At 56.2% G+C, this 20,105-nt stretch overlaps 8 protein-coding genes across 8 annotated transcripts; 6 read left to right on the top strand and 2 right to left on the bottom strand.

Moving 5' to 3' along the window:
- Window positions 1-1,070: 1,070 nt before the first annotated feature.
- Window positions 1,071-3,357, top strand: MKK02DRAFT_36022 (general substrate transporter; the record flags this gene model as incomplete). The annotated part of the gene is made up of 8 exons (XM_053089330.1): window positions 1,071-1,089; window positions 1,410-1,553; window positions 1,633-1,901; window positions 1,946-2,503; window positions 2,547-2,812; window positions 2,861-2,947; window positions 3,000-3,279; window positions 3,310-3,357. 8 exons carry the CDS (start codon window positions 1,071-1,073, stop codon window positions 3,355-3,357), a joined length of 1,671 nt encoding a protein of 556 aa, XP_052947856.1.
- Window positions 3,358-3,762: 405 nt separating this feature from the next.
- MKK02DRAFT_42465 (Lactonase, 7-bladed beta-propeller-domain-containing protein) lies at window positions 3,763-5,039 on the top strand (the record flags this gene model as incomplete). The annotated part of the gene is made up of 4 exons (XM_053092000.1): window positions 3,763-4,033; window positions 4,087-4,127; window positions 4,171-4,477; window positions 4,522-5,039. The coding sequence occupies 4 exons, from the start codon at window positions 3,763-3,765 to the stop codon at window positions 5,037-5,039; spliced, it is 1,137 nt and encodes a 378-aa protein (XP_052947855.1).
- A 230-nt stretch (window positions 5,040-5,269) lies between these two features.
- MKK02DRAFT_42464 (uncharacterized protein) lies at window positions 5,270-6,445 on the top strand (the record flags this gene model as incomplete). Its single annotated transcript, XM_053091999.1, has 4 exons — window positions 5,270-5,500; window positions 5,660-5,761; window positions 5,830-5,919; window positions 5,972-6,445. The coding sequence occupies 4 exons, from the start codon at window positions 5,270-5,272 to the stop codon at window positions 6,443-6,445; spliced, it is 897 nt and encodes a 298-aa protein (XP_052947854.1).
- A 630-nt stretch (window positions 6,446-7,075) lies between these two features.
- Window positions 7,076-9,325, top strand: MKK02DRAFT_31580 (uncharacterized protein; the record flags this gene model as incomplete). The annotated part of the gene is made up of 7 exons (XM_053088336.1): window positions 7,076-7,406; window positions 7,484-7,527; window positions 7,589-7,678; window positions 7,745-7,787; window positions 7,817-8,430; window positions 8,715-9,122; window positions 9,170-9,325. The coding sequence occupies 7 exons, from the start codon at window positions 7,076-7,078 to the stop codon at window positions 9,323-9,325; spliced, it is 1,686 nt and encodes a 561-aa protein (XP_052947853.1).
- A 1,209-nt stretch (window positions 9,326-10,534) lies between these two features.
- On the bottom strand, window positions 10,535-12,495 carry MKK02DRAFT_22531 (uncharacterized protein; the record flags this gene model as incomplete). Its single annotated transcript, XM_053086581.1, has 9 exons — window positions 10,535-11,060; window positions 11,106-11,342; window positions 11,388-11,459; window positions 11,511-11,571; window positions 11,622-11,684; window positions 11,730-11,887; window positions 11,918-12,019; window positions 12,064-12,166; window positions 12,231-12,495. Coding segments are annotated over 9 exons (1,587 nt in total), but the record flags the coding sequence as incomplete, so codon positions are not given.
- A 641-nt stretch (window positions 12,496-13,136) lies between these two features.
- Window positions 13,137-15,144, bottom strand: MKK02DRAFT_42460 (uncharacterized protein; the record flags this gene model as incomplete). Its single annotated transcript, XM_053091998.1, has 4 exons — window positions 13,137-13,810; window positions 13,854-14,021; window positions 14,067-14,828; window positions 15,096-15,144. 4 exons carry the CDS (start codon window positions 15,142-15,144, stop codon window positions 13,137-13,139), a joined length of 1,653 nt encoding a protein of 550 aa, XP_052947851.1.
- A 945-nt stretch (window positions 15,145-16,089) lies between these two features.
- Window positions 16,090-17,416, top strand: MKK02DRAFT_42459 (glycoside hydrolase superfamily; the record flags this gene model as incomplete). The annotated part of the gene is made up of 7 exons (XM_053091997.1): window positions 16,090-16,161; window positions 16,211-16,523; window positions 16,571-16,625; window positions 16,675-16,909; window positions 16,961-17,016; window positions 17,064-17,190; window positions 17,228-17,416. 7 exons carry the CDS (start codon window positions 16,090-16,092, stop codon window positions 17,414-17,416), a joined length of 1,047 nt encoding a protein of 348 aa, XP_052947850.1.
- Window positions 17,417-18,352: 936 nt separating this feature from the next.
- MKK02DRAFT_23573 (alpha-1,2-mannosyltransferase) lies at window positions 18,353-20,059 on the top strand (the record flags this gene model as incomplete). Its single annotated transcript, XM_053086749.1, has 11 exons — window positions 18,353-18,400; window positions 18,452-18,689; window positions 18,740-18,840; window positions 18,887-18,984; window positions 19,030-19,135; window positions 19,182-19,263; window positions 19,316-19,423; window positions 19,471-19,563; window positions 19,623-19,828; window positions 19,887-19,960; window positions 20,014-20,059. 11 exons carry the CDS (start codon window positions 18,353-18,355, stop codon window positions 20,057-20,059), a joined length of 1,200 nt encoding a protein of 399 aa, XP_052947849.1.
- Between the last annotated feature and the right edge of the window lie 46 nt (window positions 20,060-20,105).

Raw genomic sequence — 20,105 nt, 5'->3', positions numbered from 1 at the left:
TTGGGGTCGATCAGGCGATCAGGCCCAGGCCGACCCACCGCTGGCCCGCGGGCTTTGCTGGACTAGCCCAGCTGGCTGAGTCTGCTGAGTCATCATCAGCTGTTGAGATCTAGAGACGATCTGATCGGCCTGATCGACGTGTAAGCAACCATGTCCTAGGAATGTAAGAGAAGTTCTGCATCAGTTGCCTGTCATCGATATCGCTTCATTGCTCGCGGGCCGTGCCAGTGCGAGCCAAGTCTTCAGATGCATCAGAACTTGTCAGCATCAGCTTCTTCTTCTGCAGGGCTGAGCCAGTGATCAGCGCGCCGGTCGCAGGCCAAGCAAGCATCTGGTACACGCTTGGTAGCTTGGTACGCACAGCTTCTATTATTACAGACGCTATTAGTAAAGTCGACAGCATCAATACCAAATCCTTGGTGCAGCGTGCCAAATACCACCGCCGCCGGCTATGATATTCGGAGAGCCGGAGAGAATCGGGAACTTTGGAACATTCCTGAGTCATCGAGGCGGTAACTTTGTGCGTCCGACAAGCGATTTCAGGGAGAGGAGATGCCGCAACGGGATGCCGGCGGCAAGCAAGGAGGAATGAGTGGGAAGATTTTCAAACGACCAACGTGACGATCGGAGAATTTGGATGCGAAACTGGGAGAAGAAGGGAACGCATGGGCAGACATGAGCGCTTCCTTCAAGTGTCTCGAGGTCCTGTCGCTCCCTTTCGTTGGCAGCGCGTGATCCATGTGAAACGAGGCATGCGACAGCTGCAGCTTCTGCGCTCAGTCACTTGACGCGAAACTTTAGCTTCCAGTCTGCTCAGTCGTGACGTCAATGCCGAGATGTTCCGAGCGGCAAGCATGACAAGTTCCCGCATTCGATCGCCGCCGCTTTAACCGGTTTCTCAAATTACCGGATTCTATTCAAGTTTGACCTGAAACTGCGTATGTCTAAGCATAGAAGCGGTCTAAGCGCTAAGGGTTCCCCCTTGCGTCCGATGGCATCCCCCGGTCGCGGCCCCTTGGCTTCCCCTTGCAGCCCCTGTCTTTCCCCCTGAGACTGCTGAGAGACTCCGCATGGGAGCCCGCATTCAGGGTCAGATCTCTATGGCTATTGCCAAAGGCAGCGAAGAATAGCTGAGCGCGTGACCAAGGTCCGTTGTTGACGGGATCCCGGTTAGAAACCTCGCCCATGCACACTGCTTACCAGCTCAGCTATATATAAGGCCCGCAGACAGCCCACCCCTTCCTCGTCCCATACTTCATCCTCGCCGCCAGTGCACTCCTCTACACACCTCTTCACCCCGCATCCATCTATCAACAGTAAGTCTCGATCTGTCGGTCTCATCCCCCGTTTCAGAAGCTTCTTCGACGCCGATCTGTCCCCTCCTTTGAGAATCTCATGCTGACAAACAGTGCCTGGTGGAGCCGTCGCTCTCGCCGCTGCCTCCAATCCCAACCGGGTTGAGGCCCCCGTCACGACCAAGGCGTACCTCTTGTGTGTATTCGCGTCGTTCGGTGGTATCCTCTTCGGATATGACTCTGGGTACATTTCAGGTGGTAAGTTCAGAACCCGCTGTTTCCATCGTGGGCGGGGCTGGCGGAACTTGGGGCACCGGGAACAGCACCTGACTTCCAGTCATGGGAATGCCCTACTTCATCAACCTCCACACCGGTCTCCAGATCCCCGGCGCAAACGCATCTCAGGCCCAGAAGGATGCCTTCACCCTCTCCGCCTCCAACAAATCCCTCATCGTCTCTATCCTCTCCGCCGGTACATTCTTCGGTGCCATCATCGCTGGTGACTTGGCCGACTACTTTGGACGTCGTTTGACCATCATTTCCGGCTGCATCATCTTCGCCGTTGGTGTCATTCTCCAGGTCGCTTCCTACTCTGGTTTGGGTTTGGTGAGTTTGCTCTTTTCGCTTGATACGGACTTGGCTGACTTCAGATCATTGCTGGTCGTCTTGTCGCCGGTCTCGGTGTCGGATTCGTCTCGGCCATCATCATTCTCTACATGTCCGAGGTCGCTCCCCGCAAGGTCCGGGGTGCCATCGTCTCTGGCTACCAATTCAACATCACCATCGGTCTCCTCCTCGCCGCATGTGTTGTGTACGCCACCCAGGACCGCCTCGACACCGGTTCCTACCGTATCCCCATCTCCATCCAGCTCGCCTGGGCCATCATCCTCGGTGGTGGTATCGCCCTCCTCCCCGAATCTCCCCGGTGGTACGTGAAGCGCGGACGTCTCGATGACGCTGCGCGCGCCCTCGCCCGGATCCGTGGTCAGCCCGCCGAGTCAGCCTACATCCAGGAGGAACTTGCCGAGATCGTCGCCAACCACGAGTACGAGATGGAGCTCTCCCCCCAGGGTGGCTACTTCTCGTCTTGGGCCGCTTGCTTCTCGGGTGGTCTCCGCAACCCCGGCTCCAACCTCCGTCGTGTCATCCTCGGTACCTCGATTCAGATGATGCAGCAGTGGACTGGTGTCAACTTCATCTTCTACTTCGTAAGTCTAGCTTTTGCGAGATTGAGCCTCCGCTGACATCCAGGGTACCACCTTCTTCCAGGACCTCGGAACGATCTCGAACCCCTTCTTGATCTCCCTCATCACCACCCTTGTCAACGTCTGCTCCACCCCCATCTCCTTCTACACCATCGAGAAGTTCGGTCGTCGTCCCCTCCTCATCTGGGGTGCTCTCGGCATGTTGATCTGCGAGTTCATCACCGCCATCATCGGTACCGCCCGCCCCAACGACGACATGGTCACCAAGGCCCAGATCGCCTTCATCTGTATCTACATCTTCTTCTTCGCCTCGTGAGTACTTTCTGAGCTGGGACATCGGAAGCATCGCTGATGAATCAGTACTTGGGGTCCAGGTGCTTGGGTCGTCATCGGCGAGACCTTCCCCATCTCCATCCGGTCCCGCGGTGTCGGTCTTTCCACTGCTTCGTGAGTTTCTTTCAACACAGAGTGATGCAATCCATCATGCTGACAACAAAAGAAACTGGCTCTGGAACTGTATTATCTCAGTCATCACCCCCTACCTCGTCGGTACCGACCAGGCCAACCTCGGTTCCAAGGTCTTCTTCCTGTGGGGTTCGACCTGTGTTCTTTGCTTCATCTACGCCTACTTCATGATCTGGGAGACCAAGGGTCTTTCCCTCGAGCAGGTCGACCGCATGATGGAGGAGGTCGGATCACCCCGTCGCTCGGCCGGCTGGCAGCCTCACGGTACCTACGCTGCGGAGTCCGGCATGAAGGGCGGCAAGCTCCCGGTCTCGGTCGGTCAGGCGGAGAATGCTGGCGAGAAGGCGCACATCCACGCCGGGACCCAACACATTGGTAACACCGCTGTCTAGGTTTCTGGTTGGGAGCATCCAATATCGTTTATAATGGATGAGCGAGTAGGGAGTAGATAGTAACTTTAGGTCAAGACATGTATGTGTTCTTGTAATCATTGAATCTCCGACTTTGGGCTTTTCCACCACGCTGACGCAAGGGACAAAGTGACGCCCCGGATCTCTGGCATGCATTCTTGAGGCACACATGCAGTCTTGATAGAGATGGTACAGCGCTGGAGCTGCAAGAGAAGCAGGTCGCTGCGGAGCCACTCGAAGGGCGATTACGATCCGAGGTTTTTCCGCCCCGACCCGCGTCATACCGCCCCCCTATATAGCCCAACTCTCCTTCACCTTCACCTTCGCCTTCATCGCTTCATCTCTCATCTCACTTACGATCTCAAAAGCAATAAAACAGCCTACAAAATGACCTACCAACTCCTCGCCGGCGGATATCGCGACACCGTCACCCTCTTCTCCTTTGAGGCTTCCCCGTCCAAGATCAAGGTCATCTCGGACTCGCCCGCACCCCAGAACGCCTCGTGGCTGGAGCCCTCGACCCAGTCTACCGATGCCGGGCGGGTCGTGTACAGCTTGTCGGAGGATGAGAAGGAGGGCAAGGGATTGAGCCTGATTGTCAAGGGAGACAAGGTTGAGGTTACGGCGGAGAGAATGACGAATGGAGCGCCGGCGCATGGTATGTCCCTGTCAGCATTAGGTATTGGGCAAGGTCATGGGCTGATGATATAGTGCACCTGCTCAAGGATGGGTCGGGTGTCATTGTCGCCAACGTACGTTGTCTTTCTCTTAAATTGGATAGAGGCTGACGGATAGTACGTCGGCGGCTCGGCCATCTACTTCCCCCTCGACCCCTCCGGTGCGCTGTCCAAGTCTTCCGACTCACCCAACCTCGTCTTCCCGTACCCTTACAAAGATACCAAGGCGCCCAACCCTGACCGCCAGGAGGCGTCTCACATCCACCACGTCGTCGAGTCCAAGGACGGCAAGTTCTACGTGGCGGATTTGGGCAGTGACCGGGTGTGGGTCGTTGTGAGGGAAGGCGAGAGCGGGCTGGACATCAAGGGATGGCTGCAGGCTCCTGCTGGAGCTGGTCCAAGGCACCTTGCTCTTTCTCCGGACGGTACGTCGGCTCTCCAGGAGGATGGGAATACAGCTGATTGGCAGAGAAACACCTTTACTGCCTCACTGAGCTCTCACACGAAGTTCTCATCTTCTCCCTCTCCGACTCACTCCCCGCGCACCCCAAGCCCGACTTCAAAGTCTCCATCATCCCTCCCAACGTCCCCAGCACCCACTCCAAGCTCATGGACTCTGCCGAGATCCAGCTCAACTCTGCCTTCCCGAACGTCATCTACGCGTCCAACCGCCTCGAACTCCACATCCACGACGACGACTCGCAGAAGGACCTGCCGAAGCTCGACAACCCCAGCAAGGGGGATGCGGTCGCGGTGATCCTGCTCGGAGAGGACGGGACGACGGTCGAGAGTGTCAAGCACGTCAGGACCGAGGCGGACGGGATCAGGGCGATGAAGGTTAGTAAGGACGGCAAGTATGTTGCCTTGGCGGGGCAGCAAGGAGGTGGGGTGGAGATCTGGGCGGTGGGTGGTAAGAGGGGAGATGAGTGGAAGTTGGCCGCCAAGGAGGAATCGATCAAGCAGGTCACCGATATCATTTGGCTTTAGGGATGTCCGGTGTAGAGCTACGGTATAAGCCACGTAGCTAGGACACAGAACGCTGAATTATGCAGTCTAGTGTACATACTCACCATCGGCGGAAGAGATCGGGTCCTTTGGCAACATTCCTCCGGAGTGAAACTTACAATTCTGCCTTCGCTCACCCACTCATCTCTTGCTTCCATACTTCCTCCCCCTTTGTATCAAAGGCTATCCGACTACTCATCATAAGCTACATCATGGCGTTGTCGTCAAGCCACGAGTCCAACCAGATTGCCAATTTTAATTACGAGTCTTACACCCTTCGACCCCTGCACGGTACAATCGAAGTTACCACCCGGAGGGGGCGCGAGGTGAAAGCGGTCGACCTGGCGGCTATTCAGCTGGCCTCGGTGGATATACGACACTTTCTCTCGGAGATCGATATGGACAGAGCGGTCTTTGACATCGTTCGACCGGCTGGCGACCTGGTGAGTGATGGCGAAAGGTTGAGTCGAGTGACCCCGAGCTCGCCTGATCCCGTCGGCTCGGCGATCAGTCATCATGAGAGAGTGGAGGGGATGAGATGCAGTTGCTGGGCAAGAGCAGAGGTCAGACTCGTGGAGAGGAAGGAGGCTGATTCATCTCAGTGGCCACTCCACCGCGTCCTCGTTAATGGGACGCCGAATATCTGGCACTACCAGATAGCCTATATGGAGATCGACGCCGCCCGCCGCGCATACACCCTTCTTGTACGTTGATCTTGAGTGCTGATGTCGCTGATTGGACATCATCAAAGGCAGATCAGCTGATGAGGCAGAACGGTAAGCGATACACTCCCCAGGTCGCCGGTGTAGCTGTGCACTTGCTGCGTGTCCAGCCCAGGCTATTTGGGCGAGGCATATCTTGGGTAAGTTCGGGGCCTGAAGAGAAGTCTTAGAAGTACCAGCTGAAGTGAGTAGAAAAGTCGACCTTGGGCAGATGACCCTTTCGAAGGGCTGCACCCCAGACCTACCGATACCGGTCTCGCGGCCATACAGCGCGCAGCAGAACTGCAGACGCACTGTCGCGTAGAGACAGACCTCACCATACCTTTCGGTCCGTTACCCAAGTATCAGCCTTTCAGCGAGCCGCCCACTCCCGCTAGCGTCACTTATGTCACGCATCTTAAATCGAAACGAGGTGAGGGCCAACATGGATATGTATATGAGCAGCGGACGACGCGAGATAGCCGTTCGCCTCGAGACGAGAATCGGCGCTCCGCTTTACCTGATTCTCGCCAGCGGTATCGATATCAGCCACCGGATAACATATCGAAGACCGCCGGATCCCAGAAGACCATACGGTCCCTGTCCGATATCGCTGGGATGCCGTTCCTTCCCTCGGAATGGTTGGTTATGCCCAACAATCCTCTGCTCTTAACCGCCGCAGATTGACGCCTTCTCCGGTCCAGCCGAGCGGGGAAATGCCCTCCAGTCCGGTTTTAACTTCTAAACGCCGACTAACAGTTGCGAATGCTGACTCCTCTTACAGTCAAGCCGATCTCACCCCAGGCCCGTTCGCTATGGCGCCATCAGGTCAGCTCGTGGCGAAACGTCCTCCAGGTCGTGCCAACCGCTCGACGGCGGCCGATTGGATGGGTGACGTGTGAGAGCGGAGGAAGGGGGAGGGAGGAAGAAGAGGTGGTCAGGGAACAGGGACTCTAGCAGGTGGACATTGGGTGAGGCACTGGGGTTGTAGCGAGGTTGCAGCGAGGGGACATTAGCAGGGGCAGCATGACGATAGCTTGCGCTTCTCCGTCCATGGATGTCTGCCAGGGGGTGCTCTCTGCTGTGTGACCAGTCTATGCAATGAACTTCAGGCCTGTCGCGATCATACGGTCGACATTCTTAGACCAATATTAATGCCTGCGCCGGCTCTGCTCGAGCTGAAGATCTTAAGATCCGGATCAACACATTCCTCGTGTTCCAGCGTTCATTCAACCACTCAATATCAGTTCTCGGCTGATCTGTCATTCGATCTGTGTATATCAACTGTGTACCGGTGTATGCTGCCCATCTGCCACGATGCAGCCTCCACAGCGACTGAGCGCCCACGGTCCAAGCTCGTCCTCGGCATCAACGACAATGGTCAATTTCGAACCGTACACCGGTCGCATTCTGCACGGCATCATCGAGACTGCCCATGTGCGATCAGGAGACCCTACCATCAAGGCTGTGGATCTGGCCGCTGTCCAGGTGGTCTCGCTTGACATACGGCATTTTGGGACTATGCCAGAGATGGACAGGGCGATGTTTCTGATGGCTCGTCCAGCTGGTGAAATTGTAGGTCGCGTTTTTAAGCGCGTTGACAGGCGTCGTCCCGGCGCTGCCCCTACGCCAGAAATGGAGTCACATTGTCAGTTGCTGATGGCTTCCAGTGGTCTATGTTTCGCGTGCAGACTCACAATGCCGACCTGTACGACTACCAGGTAGCGTACAAGGATATAAACGGCGCTCGTCGGGCTTTCACACTACTCGTAAGCAAAGCCTCATCTATTGGCCCCGATCTAGCCATCTGTACAGTGGCTGATCGTACAGGACCATAAACAGTACCTACCTCTGTTATCTGACGCGCCCATCCGTCACCTGACAATCCGCAACAGACTTTTCGGCTTGGGCAAATCCTGGGTAAGCCCCTCATCCTTCTCTGCGCCCTTTTCGCTCGGCCTGCAGCTCATGAGCTGATGCAATCAGTATACGCTCCAACCAGAGCAGTATGACCACTTTGTACCTAAAGGTCTTATCGCAGTGCAGCTTGCCACCAAGCTCGAGGAGGTGTACCCACTTCGTACAGACTACAATATCCCCCTCGGACCCCTTTGCGAGGTGCGCTCCTTCAGCGACTTTCCATCAGCAACCCCCCTTCTCGGACCACCTTACCTTCACTCGAGCGGAATGGGCTGCCAAGTCTCAGGACCGGTCGGCTGGGCAGGCGTCAACATTTCGGCCGATGTACGGGTACCAGATCCGCCGGTCAAGATCGCCCAATCCACGCTACTCTCCCCTCCCTCCCCACGATCACCCGCACGGCACCGGGCCCACTCATATCCGTCTTGATCACAGTATCCCGCCGGACCAGCGTGTCAATCGCTCACGCAGGTCTCCGTCGCCGGACCTCTTCCCATATGCCAAACGCATCAGAGACAATGGGTACGGACCTCGTGGCCATGCTCAGCTCCAACCAGCGGACGCGCATCCTGGTCCAGGAAGTGGAGCAGTGCCAGCCCCGTACCCAGATGCTCGTCGCCGCAGCTCAGATACAGCGCCTCGTTCTGACGGTCGTTGCACGACGTGATGCCTCGAGCGAGCAACGTACCTCCCTCGTCAACTTTCGCAGCTCGCCCTCTTCACACTTCCGGTCCGGCCCATCATTCTACGGGGTGGGGGAAGAATAAGCCATCTCGATCCATCCATCTACATGGTGGAGATGCCTCGATCTCTTCAAAGGCGGATGACTGGATGGCCGTGGACGAAGCGGAGAAGGGCCCGACCGGGCGACTCGTGGTCTGACCGTCGGTCGCAGAGGATGGACGGAGATGGAACTGTAGCTTTAGATCATCGGGATGTATCAACTACAGGGCGAACGATCCAAGAGCAGCCACTCGGGTCGAGGGTATCATCCCTTAGGCATACAGACAATATCTCTGTGAAGCTGGAAAGATAGCTCGGCTCGGCCTTGGTCGGATCCGCGACTGCGAGCGCCACATTCCTCGCACTGATCCTCTTCTTGGCTACCCTTTCACCATCATCCACCAACTCCACATCGACGGTAACGACGAGGATTACTGGCGTCCCAGGAGATGCTGTGACCATCTACATCATGACAAGGTCTTCTCAGTGCACCGGCGCAGCTGGTTCCTCCTCAACGTCGTCGATGGTCAACTTTGAGGCGTACACCGGCCGGATCCTCCATGGCGTTATCAAGACGGCGCATCAACGGTCCAAGGATGCCATGATCAAAACAATCGATCTGGCAGCTGTTCAGGCGGTCTCTCTCGATATTACCCACTTTGGCTCGGAGGACGAAATGGATAGAGCGGTCTTTTTGATGGCTCAGCCAGCAGGTGCGATCGTGAGTGATGCTCATTGTTCGTGACGAGGCCGGCGACCTGGGCAAAGGGTTTAGCGAGTCTGGCAGGAGACATCACTTGGCTTGGTCTCTGGGACAAGATACCGGGAGCCGTAGAAGTCAGGACAGCCCGGCTAATAGCTTGCAGTGGTCACTCTTTCGTGTTCAGGTCAATAATACCAGCAACCTATACGACTATCAGATAAGGTACGAGGAAATCGACGGAGCTCGAAGGGCGCATACTCTTCTTGTAAGCTTCTTGGACCAGGAGCACCATATGGACCACAGCTTATAAGTTAGAATAACAAGCGATACCTCCCGCTGCTAATTGGCTCGCCAATACAAATTCTGACTGTCCGCGCAAGGCTCTTTGGGTTCGGGAGATCATGGGTGAGCTCAGCTTCTTCCCCTGATATTGATGTCAGAGTAATAAACGGAGTGGGCTGATGTGACCTAGTACTCACTCCCTCGCGACCAGTACGACTGCTTCGAAGCCAAAGGGCTTGCCGCGGTCCGCTTATCGGCAAAGCTCGAGGACAACTATCCCATTCAGACCCAGTACGATATACCGCTCGGGCCCCTGTGCGAGATTCACCCCTTCGGCGACTACCCTCCCGCACCTCCCTTCCCTAGTGCCACCGTCAAAGCTGCTAAGCATTCGTCATATCGGCCGGTGTATGAGGATGACAGGCGACGGTCACGATCGCCCGATCGACGCCGTACCCTCCTCCCACCTCGACCGCACGATCTCACGTCCAGGCCGCGCTCTCCGAAGCCTGCTCACCCGCCCATCCATCTCGTTGATCGCCCGCGCGGATCCCCGTCGCCAGATAGTTCTCCCTACGCAAAGCGCTACAAAGGTGATCGGATCGACTCGCAAAGATCTCCACAGTCTCGAGGGGATTGCTGGCGGCCCGAGGCAACTCCAGCAGATGAGGACCCACGCGGAGCATTCGTCAGCTCTCGTCGCCTCACCGGCCTCACCCCCAGGCAGGATTCTCATTTCGCCGCCGGCGGGGCCAAAGACACGCCTATCGATACAGAGACCGCTGGTGTCCTCGACCCGACGCCTCAATCCCCTCTCAGGGTGTCGACTGATCATAAGCCGTCTCGGACATTTCTGTCGAATACCGGCTATCGAGGGGTCCGCTCGACGGCAGAAGACTGGATGGGTGCACATGAAGGCGAGGAGGGGCCCACTGGGCGGATTCTAGTTTGAGTCTACTTTGATAGTCAGGTAGAAATGGAAACAAGATACCTGTCAAGCTCGTACAGTGTGATACTTGTTAACGACACAGTCTCGCGCCTCTCATACATATGCGTTCGTATAACCCGCCTTGTCTCTCCGTCGCTGCGATCCGCCAACGTGTCCTTCAGCACAGTATGCCCCGCCCTTGATGGCCCTGCTTACCCCATCAATCTTCTGACTCCAGGACTTGCTCTTCAGCCGAGACCGGGGTCGGCACCGAAGGCGCCATCTTCCCGGTCTTCTTCTTTGGCGCCTTCGCCGCTCCTTTTGCCTTCGCCGGCGGAGCAGGAGACAGCACAACCTTCCTCGGTACCTTCTGCTCGCTGTGGCCCTCGGCGCAAGCTCGCGCCTCCGCGATGGCCGCAAGCGGGTCGTCCTTGAAGCCGAGAAGGTAGCCTTGAAGAGCAGCCATGCTGATCCCGTCAGTCTTGATATCGGTCAGAGCCAGAGCCGCGGTGTCGTGATTGGGGAAGACGGCGTCTGCAAAGTCAGAGGCGTGCTGTTCGAGCTGAGCAGCTGACGTGATCGGGTTCTTCTCGTCGGATGTCGCGTCCTCGGTCTCTGAGTCGGAGAGTGGGTAGAAGTGCCTGAAGAGGCCGTTCGCTTGCGAGTGGATGGCGTGGTGGAAGGGGACCTGGACGTCAAAGCGGCCAGCACGACGGAGAGCCGGGTCGAGGTGCTCAGGGTGGTTGCTGGTCTCGTTAGCTCTGTTCGACCGCTTCCCCTCAAGCACTTACGTTGATGCGATGAGAACACAGCCCTCTTGGCTCGAGACTCCGTCAATAGCGTTGAGCAAGCCAGAGAGAGTCACTGTTGAAGGAGCGAGATCGTGACCACCAGCGACATGAGGGCTCGCAGTGGGTGTGTCAGCTTCCACATCAAAGTCAGCAACGGAGCTGGTCTCTTCGCCGCCCTCCGTATCGCCTCCGACGATAAGAGTGCTTCGGCCGCGATTGGAGGGGAAGATGCAGTCACTGTATATCAGCGGGCTCCTCTTGTGCTTGATGCCGATGACATACATGTCTTCAATGAGGATGATGCTGCGAGCGGGACAGTCGCGGAAGAGCTTGCAAAGTCTGGAGTCTGTCATGCTGGAAGATTAGCAACTCTCCAGCGGCCAAGGTGGTAGGTCCGAGACTCACCCTTGCTGACTCGGATTGACGATGTAAATGTCAAGCTTGAGAGCGCTTGCGAGGGCGGTGGCTGGAGAGATCAGCTTTCAGAAAGTGTAAATAGGGCTGGTAGCATCATACCGAGTGTACTTTTCCCCGATCCCGGCACGCCATAAAGCAGATAACCTCGGCGATGAGGGATGCCTGAATGAGTCAGCTTTGATCATCCCAGCTGAGACTGATACGGACCTCGAGCCGCGTACCATGCGATCTCCTTGTCGCTGAGAAACCTTTGATTGTCGGACAGGAGGTCCTGCTTGACCGTCCCTGGCAAGATGACCGACGACCAGGGTCGTACCGGACGAGACACCGGGGTCTGCCACGATCTCATACTGCTCATCAGCCAACTACTCAGCACGAGAGAATGCGGTGCTCACCTTTGATGAAAGACGAGAAGCTCGTGATCCTGCTTGGAATGGAACCACTCGTGAGCAGCCGAGAGGAAGCTCTTCAGAGCGTGTCGGTTCCAGACCCATGTTCTATACGTCAGCGGTGCTCGACAAGGAGAGGCAGGCTGACTAACCTTATCTCCATATAGTCGGAGGTGACTCTACCCCGGCTGTACGCGTCGGTCCTGCCGGTGACCCATAGATGGTGACCTTGGAACGTGATCCGTATCTGCTGGTCTGCGAAGATCAGCCCCATTGTCTTTAAGGGAGAGAGCTACCAACGAGAAAGCCACAAACTTACAAATAGTGGGCACGATCTTGCCAATGACGTTGTCCGAAATGAAGGTAGCGTTCGCTGGGCGGAGGTCACCCTTGACCGATACCTGTCGATTGGGGTGCGCAGCGGCACGCAAGTTGTTCTGCGAGCCTCGCTTGGCATCTCGCGCCGACGAGGTAGACAGTACGAAGTGCTTGATCTGGGATTGAGCATCCGGATCCTGGGCTATCCATTCCATTATCCAGAGAAACGAGGGATCCCCGATCGAGATGAATGCGATAGGGAACAGCTCTATTGATCAGCACTTCCTGAGCAAGGTAGAACACCACTCACCTCCGATGAACCAGGCGTGAGTCCAATTGTAGACCCATCCCCAGACCTTCCGAGCTTCGTACGCTAGTCCGGCGATGATCGCCGCTTGAACCGCCTTCTGGATTGCCCTGCGCTGATTGGGCCCTTTTGCTGAAACGAATAGCGAATAGATCGAGCCGAGAGCCGAGACCGAGGTTGCTCCCAAGGAAGGAGCCTACAGAGTCAGACATGGTGAAGTGAAGAGAAGAAGGTTGACTCACTTGGAGCTATTCGTGATTTCGATACCGCGCCCGTGCCTGAGCGCGTGCTTCCCTCCCGCTTTGCTGGCTCGTGCGAGTCGTACACATGTGTATGTGTGTGGTGATGATGGATGACGAAGGGAAGAGAAGAGAAGCGAATTTGCTGGCGAGTCAAAGTTAAGCTCAGGGGACGCACGGATCACACGTTTCAGGCTGTCTCAGGTACCTCGCTGTCTCCTGCGAGATCAGTGCATCAGTTGGGAGGATAACAACAGTATACATCGTCTGAGCGGTCGCTACAAAGTCGTTATGTCAGATAAATTGTCCATGAGATCTTCTGTACCCAAAAATCTCCACCCTTTTTTCCTTCCCGACCGGCTCATTGTGTCGATTGCTGCGAGTTAAAGGGGTTCTCCCACGCCGCATCCGTCAAGTATGGACTCCCATAGTCATATGTTGGATGTCCGCCGTTGAGGTAGTCCATTGGCTGCGGTACGTATCCCCGAGTATAGTACGTTGCCGAGGGGGGCTGACTCGTTGGCGCTATAGAGCCGGGGTACATGGAGGGGTCGGGTGTCGTTCCCGTTGACGCGCCAGGCGTAAGGACGGGAGCGAGATGGGTGATATGTGGGTGGTACGTGTCCGCGGGTTCGGGCACGGGAGAGCGAGAGTAATCTGATCCCGGATTGGACCAGTCGGTGGGGTAAGGGGAGAGGTGTGGGGGTGGGACGCCAAGAGTGCCGTCTGGGCGCCAGGTGTGAGGATGGGGGATGTAAGTGTAGGCGGGTGTAGGGTAAGGGTCGTAGTGGACAGCGGGATTGTTGTTGATAGTGAGGGGAGCGAGACGTGGTGGTTGTGCTTGCGTCTTTGCCCGCTTGGAGGCGTGGGCCGAATATGAGGTAGAGGCGGAGGGGAGCGCGTTCTCCTTGTCCGAAGCGACGTACCACCCGTCCTCCATCGTCCCGCGCGACCGCTTTTCTGGCACGTCGGGGGAGATCTGGGACGGGGAGACGGGCGCATTAGGCAGGTGGACGATGAGGTCGCCTGTTCCGTCTGTCTCGTCAGCTGTGAAGATACCAGGCATAGTAAGACTCACCATTCTCCTTGCGCCGCTTCTCTTCCTCCTTGCCGACCGCGTAGATCTCGCGGAGGATGCTTTGACGGGGATGAGAGATGAAAGCGCCAGCTGCGGCGGTGGAAAGTTCCAGGGCGGAGACAGTGACGAGAGGCGATCTGACGATGCAAGTGAGGAGTGCCATGCGTTCTAGATCGTCAGCTACCACACAAGATAGCAGATCTGACAACTCACCAGTCTTGCTGAGATGATCCGGCTCCCTATGACGCACACCGACCGGCCACCATGCTGGCTTGAGCTCCTCTCCCTTGTTGTACGGGAACCTCATCTGCTTCTTGGGCTCGATGACCTTGATCCACGCCTTGACGACCAGCTTGCAGGTAGCCTGCTGAAGCGCCGAGAAGCGGTTGAGGTAGTAGGGCTGAACGGCGGCGGGTGCGAGAGTGATGGCGTGAATAGGGGGAGCCGGGGTGGATGGACGGGTAGCGGAGAAGGTGGACATCATGCGAGATGGGGATGGGCGCTTGAGGAGGACGGCCGATGGGATGGGTTCTGGCTTGAGCGGGCTGGTGGCATCCTCGACGAGAGTCTGGTCCGCGTCGAGGTTCTCCTCGTCTCCGTCTTCCTCGACGTCCTCGCGCTCGGCAGCAACCTCATCATCATCCTCCAGCGTGACCGCCTCTCCCGCGTCCTCGAGCCGCCTCAGCTCATCCCACCGCTTGATCATCTCTGGCTTGATCCGCCCCGCCGCCTTCTCGAGATCCCTCTTGTCGACGATGGGCTTGCCATCCTTGGGCGAGATGGCGGACTGGAGGAGATCAGACGCGTAAACATCGACCTCGCCTCGAGGTGAGATCCAGGCGACGACGAATTGCGAGCCATTGATAAAGGACGCCTTGCCGAGGGAGCGGAGGATGAGATCGCGTTTGGACTTGTAGTGGCGAGTGCATCGGGGGAGGGTGTGGTAGGGAGTGGTTCTGACTGGAATACGAGGCACTGACAATTAGCTGGGTCCTTTTCAATGATCTGAGACAAGCTCACTGTTGGCGCGTCGCGATCGTCGGTAACTGGTGTAGGGGCTGGCTTGTTTCAGATTGTGGTATCGATAAGAGAAAGGACAGTAAGGGCGATCTCCAGGATCTATCGGATGGATGTAGTGTGTAGAGGAGGCGTTTCAGATAGGCTGAACAGCAAGATGTTAGGATGGACAAGACGATGCAGGGGATGTTGAGGACGACAAGGCAAGTCCGAGTTGATATGCACCATCTCGTCGCGTCAACAAGCCATCCACTAGCCTCGTTAAGGGCTCCATGGTGAAAGAGCGGCAGGAAAGGTGTGACGCCATTCCCTAGAGAGCTGTCACATCCCATGGGCGACCGTGTCGCGTCGGTAGGTAACGTTCAGGATTTAACCTTTTTGCTGGTTGGGTTGCCCTTGAAGCTTGCGGCATTCAGGGGCGTCATGATCTCGACGGAGCATCGGAGTCATCGGAGCGCGGTCGACGCGGAGCGAGCACCCAAAGTTCTCGCTCTTCGGTGTGCGGACGACGCGAAGAAGGACAACTCCGGCACAGACGCGTCTCTCAGGGCAAAAGTCAAAAGGGCAATTAGCCTCCGCGAAGTCAGTCACGCTCCACGTGGCGAGATTTCTCTTTTATGTGGCGACCTTTGCCACCCGCCATCATCTGCCTGCGCGTGCACATATGTTGAACATGGTGATGCGACCGGACGAAGACATCGAACGGTCAAAGAGTGCATCATGGCCACAAGGGAATACGGCTGTGAATGTGGCGTGAGCGAGACCCCAGACAAGGGGAGACCCCAGACGGCTTGTGGAGCGAGTGGCACAGGTAGACCAGCATGGCCTAGATGTAGGGGTGGACCGACCCAAGCATCTTGATAGTCGCCTTCATCAAGGTACCTCTGGTCAGTAGGGATGTCAAGAACCTCCTTGGCTGAATGCAGTGAAACAAGGGGAATAGGTATGCAGGGGGTAACGTACACCAGCATTAAGGGTGCCTTTGAAACACTGTATCAACGGCGCCCCTGGCCAAGTAGGTATATTTCAAGGGGAGATGGTCTCTAGGCAGGGGTAAATGCCTGTGCAGAGGGGTCGTATGGTGGATTCCTAGCCATAGCCCGGCCCATATAAAGGTGGGATACCGACCTAGATATCTATCAGTCTCTTCCCTTCGTTCTCCCTCCACATCGGCGCGCCACTTCCAGAACATTCGCCACCCAGACTAGGCATCAATATCATGCCTTGCTCCTTGCTACTGGTAGCTATCGGACTGGCTTCCTTTGTCGGTCCCACCTTCGCTGCTCCTCGTGTAGGTCTGCTATAGCAAGAGAGAACCAGGAGATACGCTGACCAGCGAGGGGGTCAAGGGAGAATGGGTCACAACGAGCGTCTTTGTATCCGCCACCCCGACTGACAAAGCCGCCGTCTCCAGTATTTTTGCGACCTTTACGCACTCGAAGGGCGCTGCGATCCTAAGCGTACCCGTACCCGCGGGGCGGACCTCGAAGCCCAGCGGAACCCTCTCGCTGGACTCCACCTTCATATACGATCTCGATAACGGTCCGATTGGCGCTCCCGATTTCAAGAGCAAATCCGGAGTGGGGATTGACGCGAGCGTGTATATCTTCGACTTGGTCCGGCTTGAAGTCGATCAGATCAAGGCATATAAGGGTGAGTACTGCGTTTTCTATGAAACAGATGCAGAAGCTTATAATCAGATGCTGGTAAGACTGCGATCTGCTACTTCAGCGCTGGCAGCTTGGACCCCTTGAGGTGAGTGCTCTGCCATCTCCACCATCGACTCGGTGTGCCGACGTCTCAGAGCGGACGCTGGCAACTTCGACGATGCATGCGTATGCGGTACCGGCGGTACTCTGGACTCGAGCAACCACTGCACCGGCGGTGACCCGAATGCCAAGCAAAAGAACTGGGACCAGTACTGGCTCGACATTCACAGCCCAGCCTGTAAGACCAATGTCAGAGCGGCCATGACAAAGCGGCTACAGATGGCGAAAGAGAAGGGATGCGATGGGATTGACCCGGACAATGTGGATAGCGTGAGTGTATCGCGGAGCTCTTGATGCGGACCAGATCGTTGATCGGGTCAGTATATGAATGGGGCACCGCATGGCAATACCGAGGCAGACCAGATGGAGTACCTTCTGTGAGTGGATCAGACGCCCGGTTTCCTCGTCCCAGCTGAAACGCCAGGTGGCTGTCCGAAACCACCCATGCCCAGGGTCTGCTCATCAACCTCAAGAACGGCGCCGGTCTGCTGCGGGCCGGTCACGCCCAGGAGCTGGTCTCCGCGTTTGACTTCAGCGTTGTCGAATCATGCGTGAGTGTAAGCATCAGCACATAGACTGACCCATCAGCACGTATACGACGAGTGTCAGGTATACGAGCCATTCCTCGCTGCCGGGAAGCCGATGATCCAGATCGAGTACTCCAACTCGATCACCAAGTGTCCCACCTTGAAGCCCGGTCAGAACCTGGCCGTCCTGTCGGGATTGACGCTCAACTCGGCACAGATTACTCTGGACTGTCCTGCTCCTCGGGGCTAGGCCGGCGCGGTAGGCATTATCAACACCTGCAGGTCAAGGCTGGGGCCTGAGGCGCTTGTAGCTATAGATAGCTGTGAGTAGATGTAAGTAGATTAGCATGAGAGTTGTCAGAGAAGACGTTTGGAGCCACAGTCCAGCGGAGCGGGTGGACTATCCATATCTGTAGCAGGTTCGCATTAGCAGCAGTACCAGTCTGTCAGCTGTGCAGCCGACCCTATCCTCCGGCCCACAGTATGTCGCCGCGCCTAATGGCCTACTCAGCCGCCGTTTCTTACCAGTACCGTTCCTTCGAGCTACCTTGTAAAACGTCCCGGTGCTGTCCGCATTCCTTTGCCCATGATTAGCACGTAAGTCCAAGGTCATTGTAGATGGAAGAGCTGTAAACGCACAAGCTCAAGGAGCAGCGCCTGCGCTTCCAAAGCTGTTGATTTGCCACCCGGTCATCGCCGACGCGACCAAGCTAGTCTCGATCTCAGCCAAGGAGCAAGGAGGTCGACGACCGCAGCGAGCTACTATTGCCTTGCCCATATCACATTGCACTCTCAACTGTGCATATCAGCACAACTAGGCAGCAGCGTCCAGCCTGCTCTACGCGCTCGGCTCTTCCTCAAACGAAAGGAACCAGTCCGCGATATCCCGCCGGCCGAGCTCGCGAAAAGTGTCCGGTCCGCAGCCATATATAGGAATTCGACTTCCTCGGCGCCCCATAATCGCTTTGCTCGCAGTCGACGACTGTAGCAGCACGGATATCTGAGTGCCTTCAGCATTGGTGACAACCTAGCCGGAACTACGCTCTCTCGCGCAAGAAAGGAGCCAGGTCACGCTCTGGTTCTCCCTTTGTCCGATTTTTGGCGAGACTGCCAAGCTATCTGTCGTCAACAACAACACCTGTACATCGCTTGACAGCAACCCTCGTCTCTGCAGCTGTCGGTGAAAATGATGATCCCACGCTGGAAATACGTCGCTATGGGCGGCGGTGTCCTTGTAAGCCCATCTTTCTCTCCTCATACGGTGGGTTGCATGCTTACTGTCCAGGTCACGCTCCATCTCCTCCTCTCCATCCACCCAACCTACCGCGCGACCACCTCACCCTTCTCATACCTACCTAGCGAATGGAGCGGTTCATCAAATGGAGGCACGCTCGGAGATGGATCAATATTACCGCCAGCAGCGACAGTACCGAAATTGACGGGGAAGCGGCCAGACCTGGAGGATCTGAGAGAGGACGGGTTGGAGGGAAGGAGAAAGGCCAATGCGGTGTTCGTTGTGCTGGGTGAGTGTTATTACTGGCTGGGTGGATGAATTAAAAGCTGATACCCCCAGCGAGAAATGGGGATTTGTGGGCATTCCTGGAATCCATGAAGCAGATGGAAGATCGCTTCAATCACTGGGCAAAGTACGACTATGTGTTCTTGAACGACGATGTGAGTGTTCCTCCGTACCACCAGAGTATGAGCTGATGCGGTGAAGGAGTTCTCGGAAGACTTCAAGCGATATACCCAGGCTTTGACATCCTCAAAGTGCTACTATGGGCTTATCGAGCCATCACATTGGAATCAACCCGACTGGTGAGCTACAAACTCCAAGCTATCACGGAAGAGCTGATCAGTCAGGATCGACGAGGAGAAGGCTACGGCTGCGCGGGAAGACATGATCAGGAAGAAGGTCATCTACGGCCATTCGGTACCCTATCGGAACATGTGCAGGTTTAATTCTGGCGTAAGTCGCGCCCCGTCCTTTTCTCTTCTTGTGCTGACTTCAGTAGTTCTTCTTCAGACATCCATTGCTTGCCAACTACGACTACTATTGGCGAATAGAGCCATCGATCAAGCTGTTCTGCGATATCGGTGAGTTGAGGTCTGCACAAAGGCCGACTGGACTACGAAGCTGACAAGGCAGCATACGATCCTTTCCTCCTGATGCAAGATGAGAAAAAGGTCTACGGCTTCACACTGTCGCTGTTCGAGTACATTGAGACTATCCCCACGCTATGGGACACCGTGAAGGGTGAGCTGGAAGTCCCTTATCCACAGCGCCTCAGCTGACATAGAAAGGCTTCATCCAGGAACACCCCGAGTATGTCCCAGAAGGCAACGCCATGCAGTTTCTCTCTGACGACAATGGCGAGACCTACAATAAATGTCACTGTAAGCTCCGCTTCACCCGATACTCATGCTCAGCTGGCCGAAAAGAGCTGACGAGGCAGTCTGGTCGAACTTTGAGATAGGAGACCTCAACTTCTGGCGTTCCGAGGCGTACATGAAGTTCTTTGAATACCTCGACAAGGCCGGCGGGTTCTACTATGAGCGATGGGGTGACGCGCCGGTACATTCGATCGGGGCGGCGTTGTTTGCCAAGAAGGAGCAAATACATTGGTTTGAGGATATTGGATACAAGCATGAGCCGTTCCAGGTGAGCTATTCATTTTGGACCGCATTCATGCTGTGGACGACCGAGCTGACGAATGCAGCACTGTCCTCAGGGCGAGGCACATACGAGGGGGAAATGCTGGTGCGACCCCGCAAACAACTTTGATTGGGAGTGGTGAGTTTATGGCTTCTACATGAGGGTCTGGGGTATAGCGCTTACTCCCTCAGGTACTCGTGTACAAACAAATACGTGGGCATGTTCCCCAAATCTTGATCAAAATTGTATCATCTTAGTATGTATCTGCGGATGCTGGCCCGCT

This window comes from Dioszegia hungarica, assembly GCF_025882075.1.
Source record: "Dioszegia hungarica strain PDD-24b-2 chromosome Unknown MKK02contig_6, whole genome shotgun sequence".
NCBI classification, from domain to species: domain Eukaryota; kingdom Fungi; phylum Basidiomycota; class Tremellomycetes; order Tremellales; family Bulleribasidiaceae; genus Dioszegia; species Dioszegia hungarica.
This window is presented reverse-complemented; position numbering and strand designations above follow the sequence as displayed.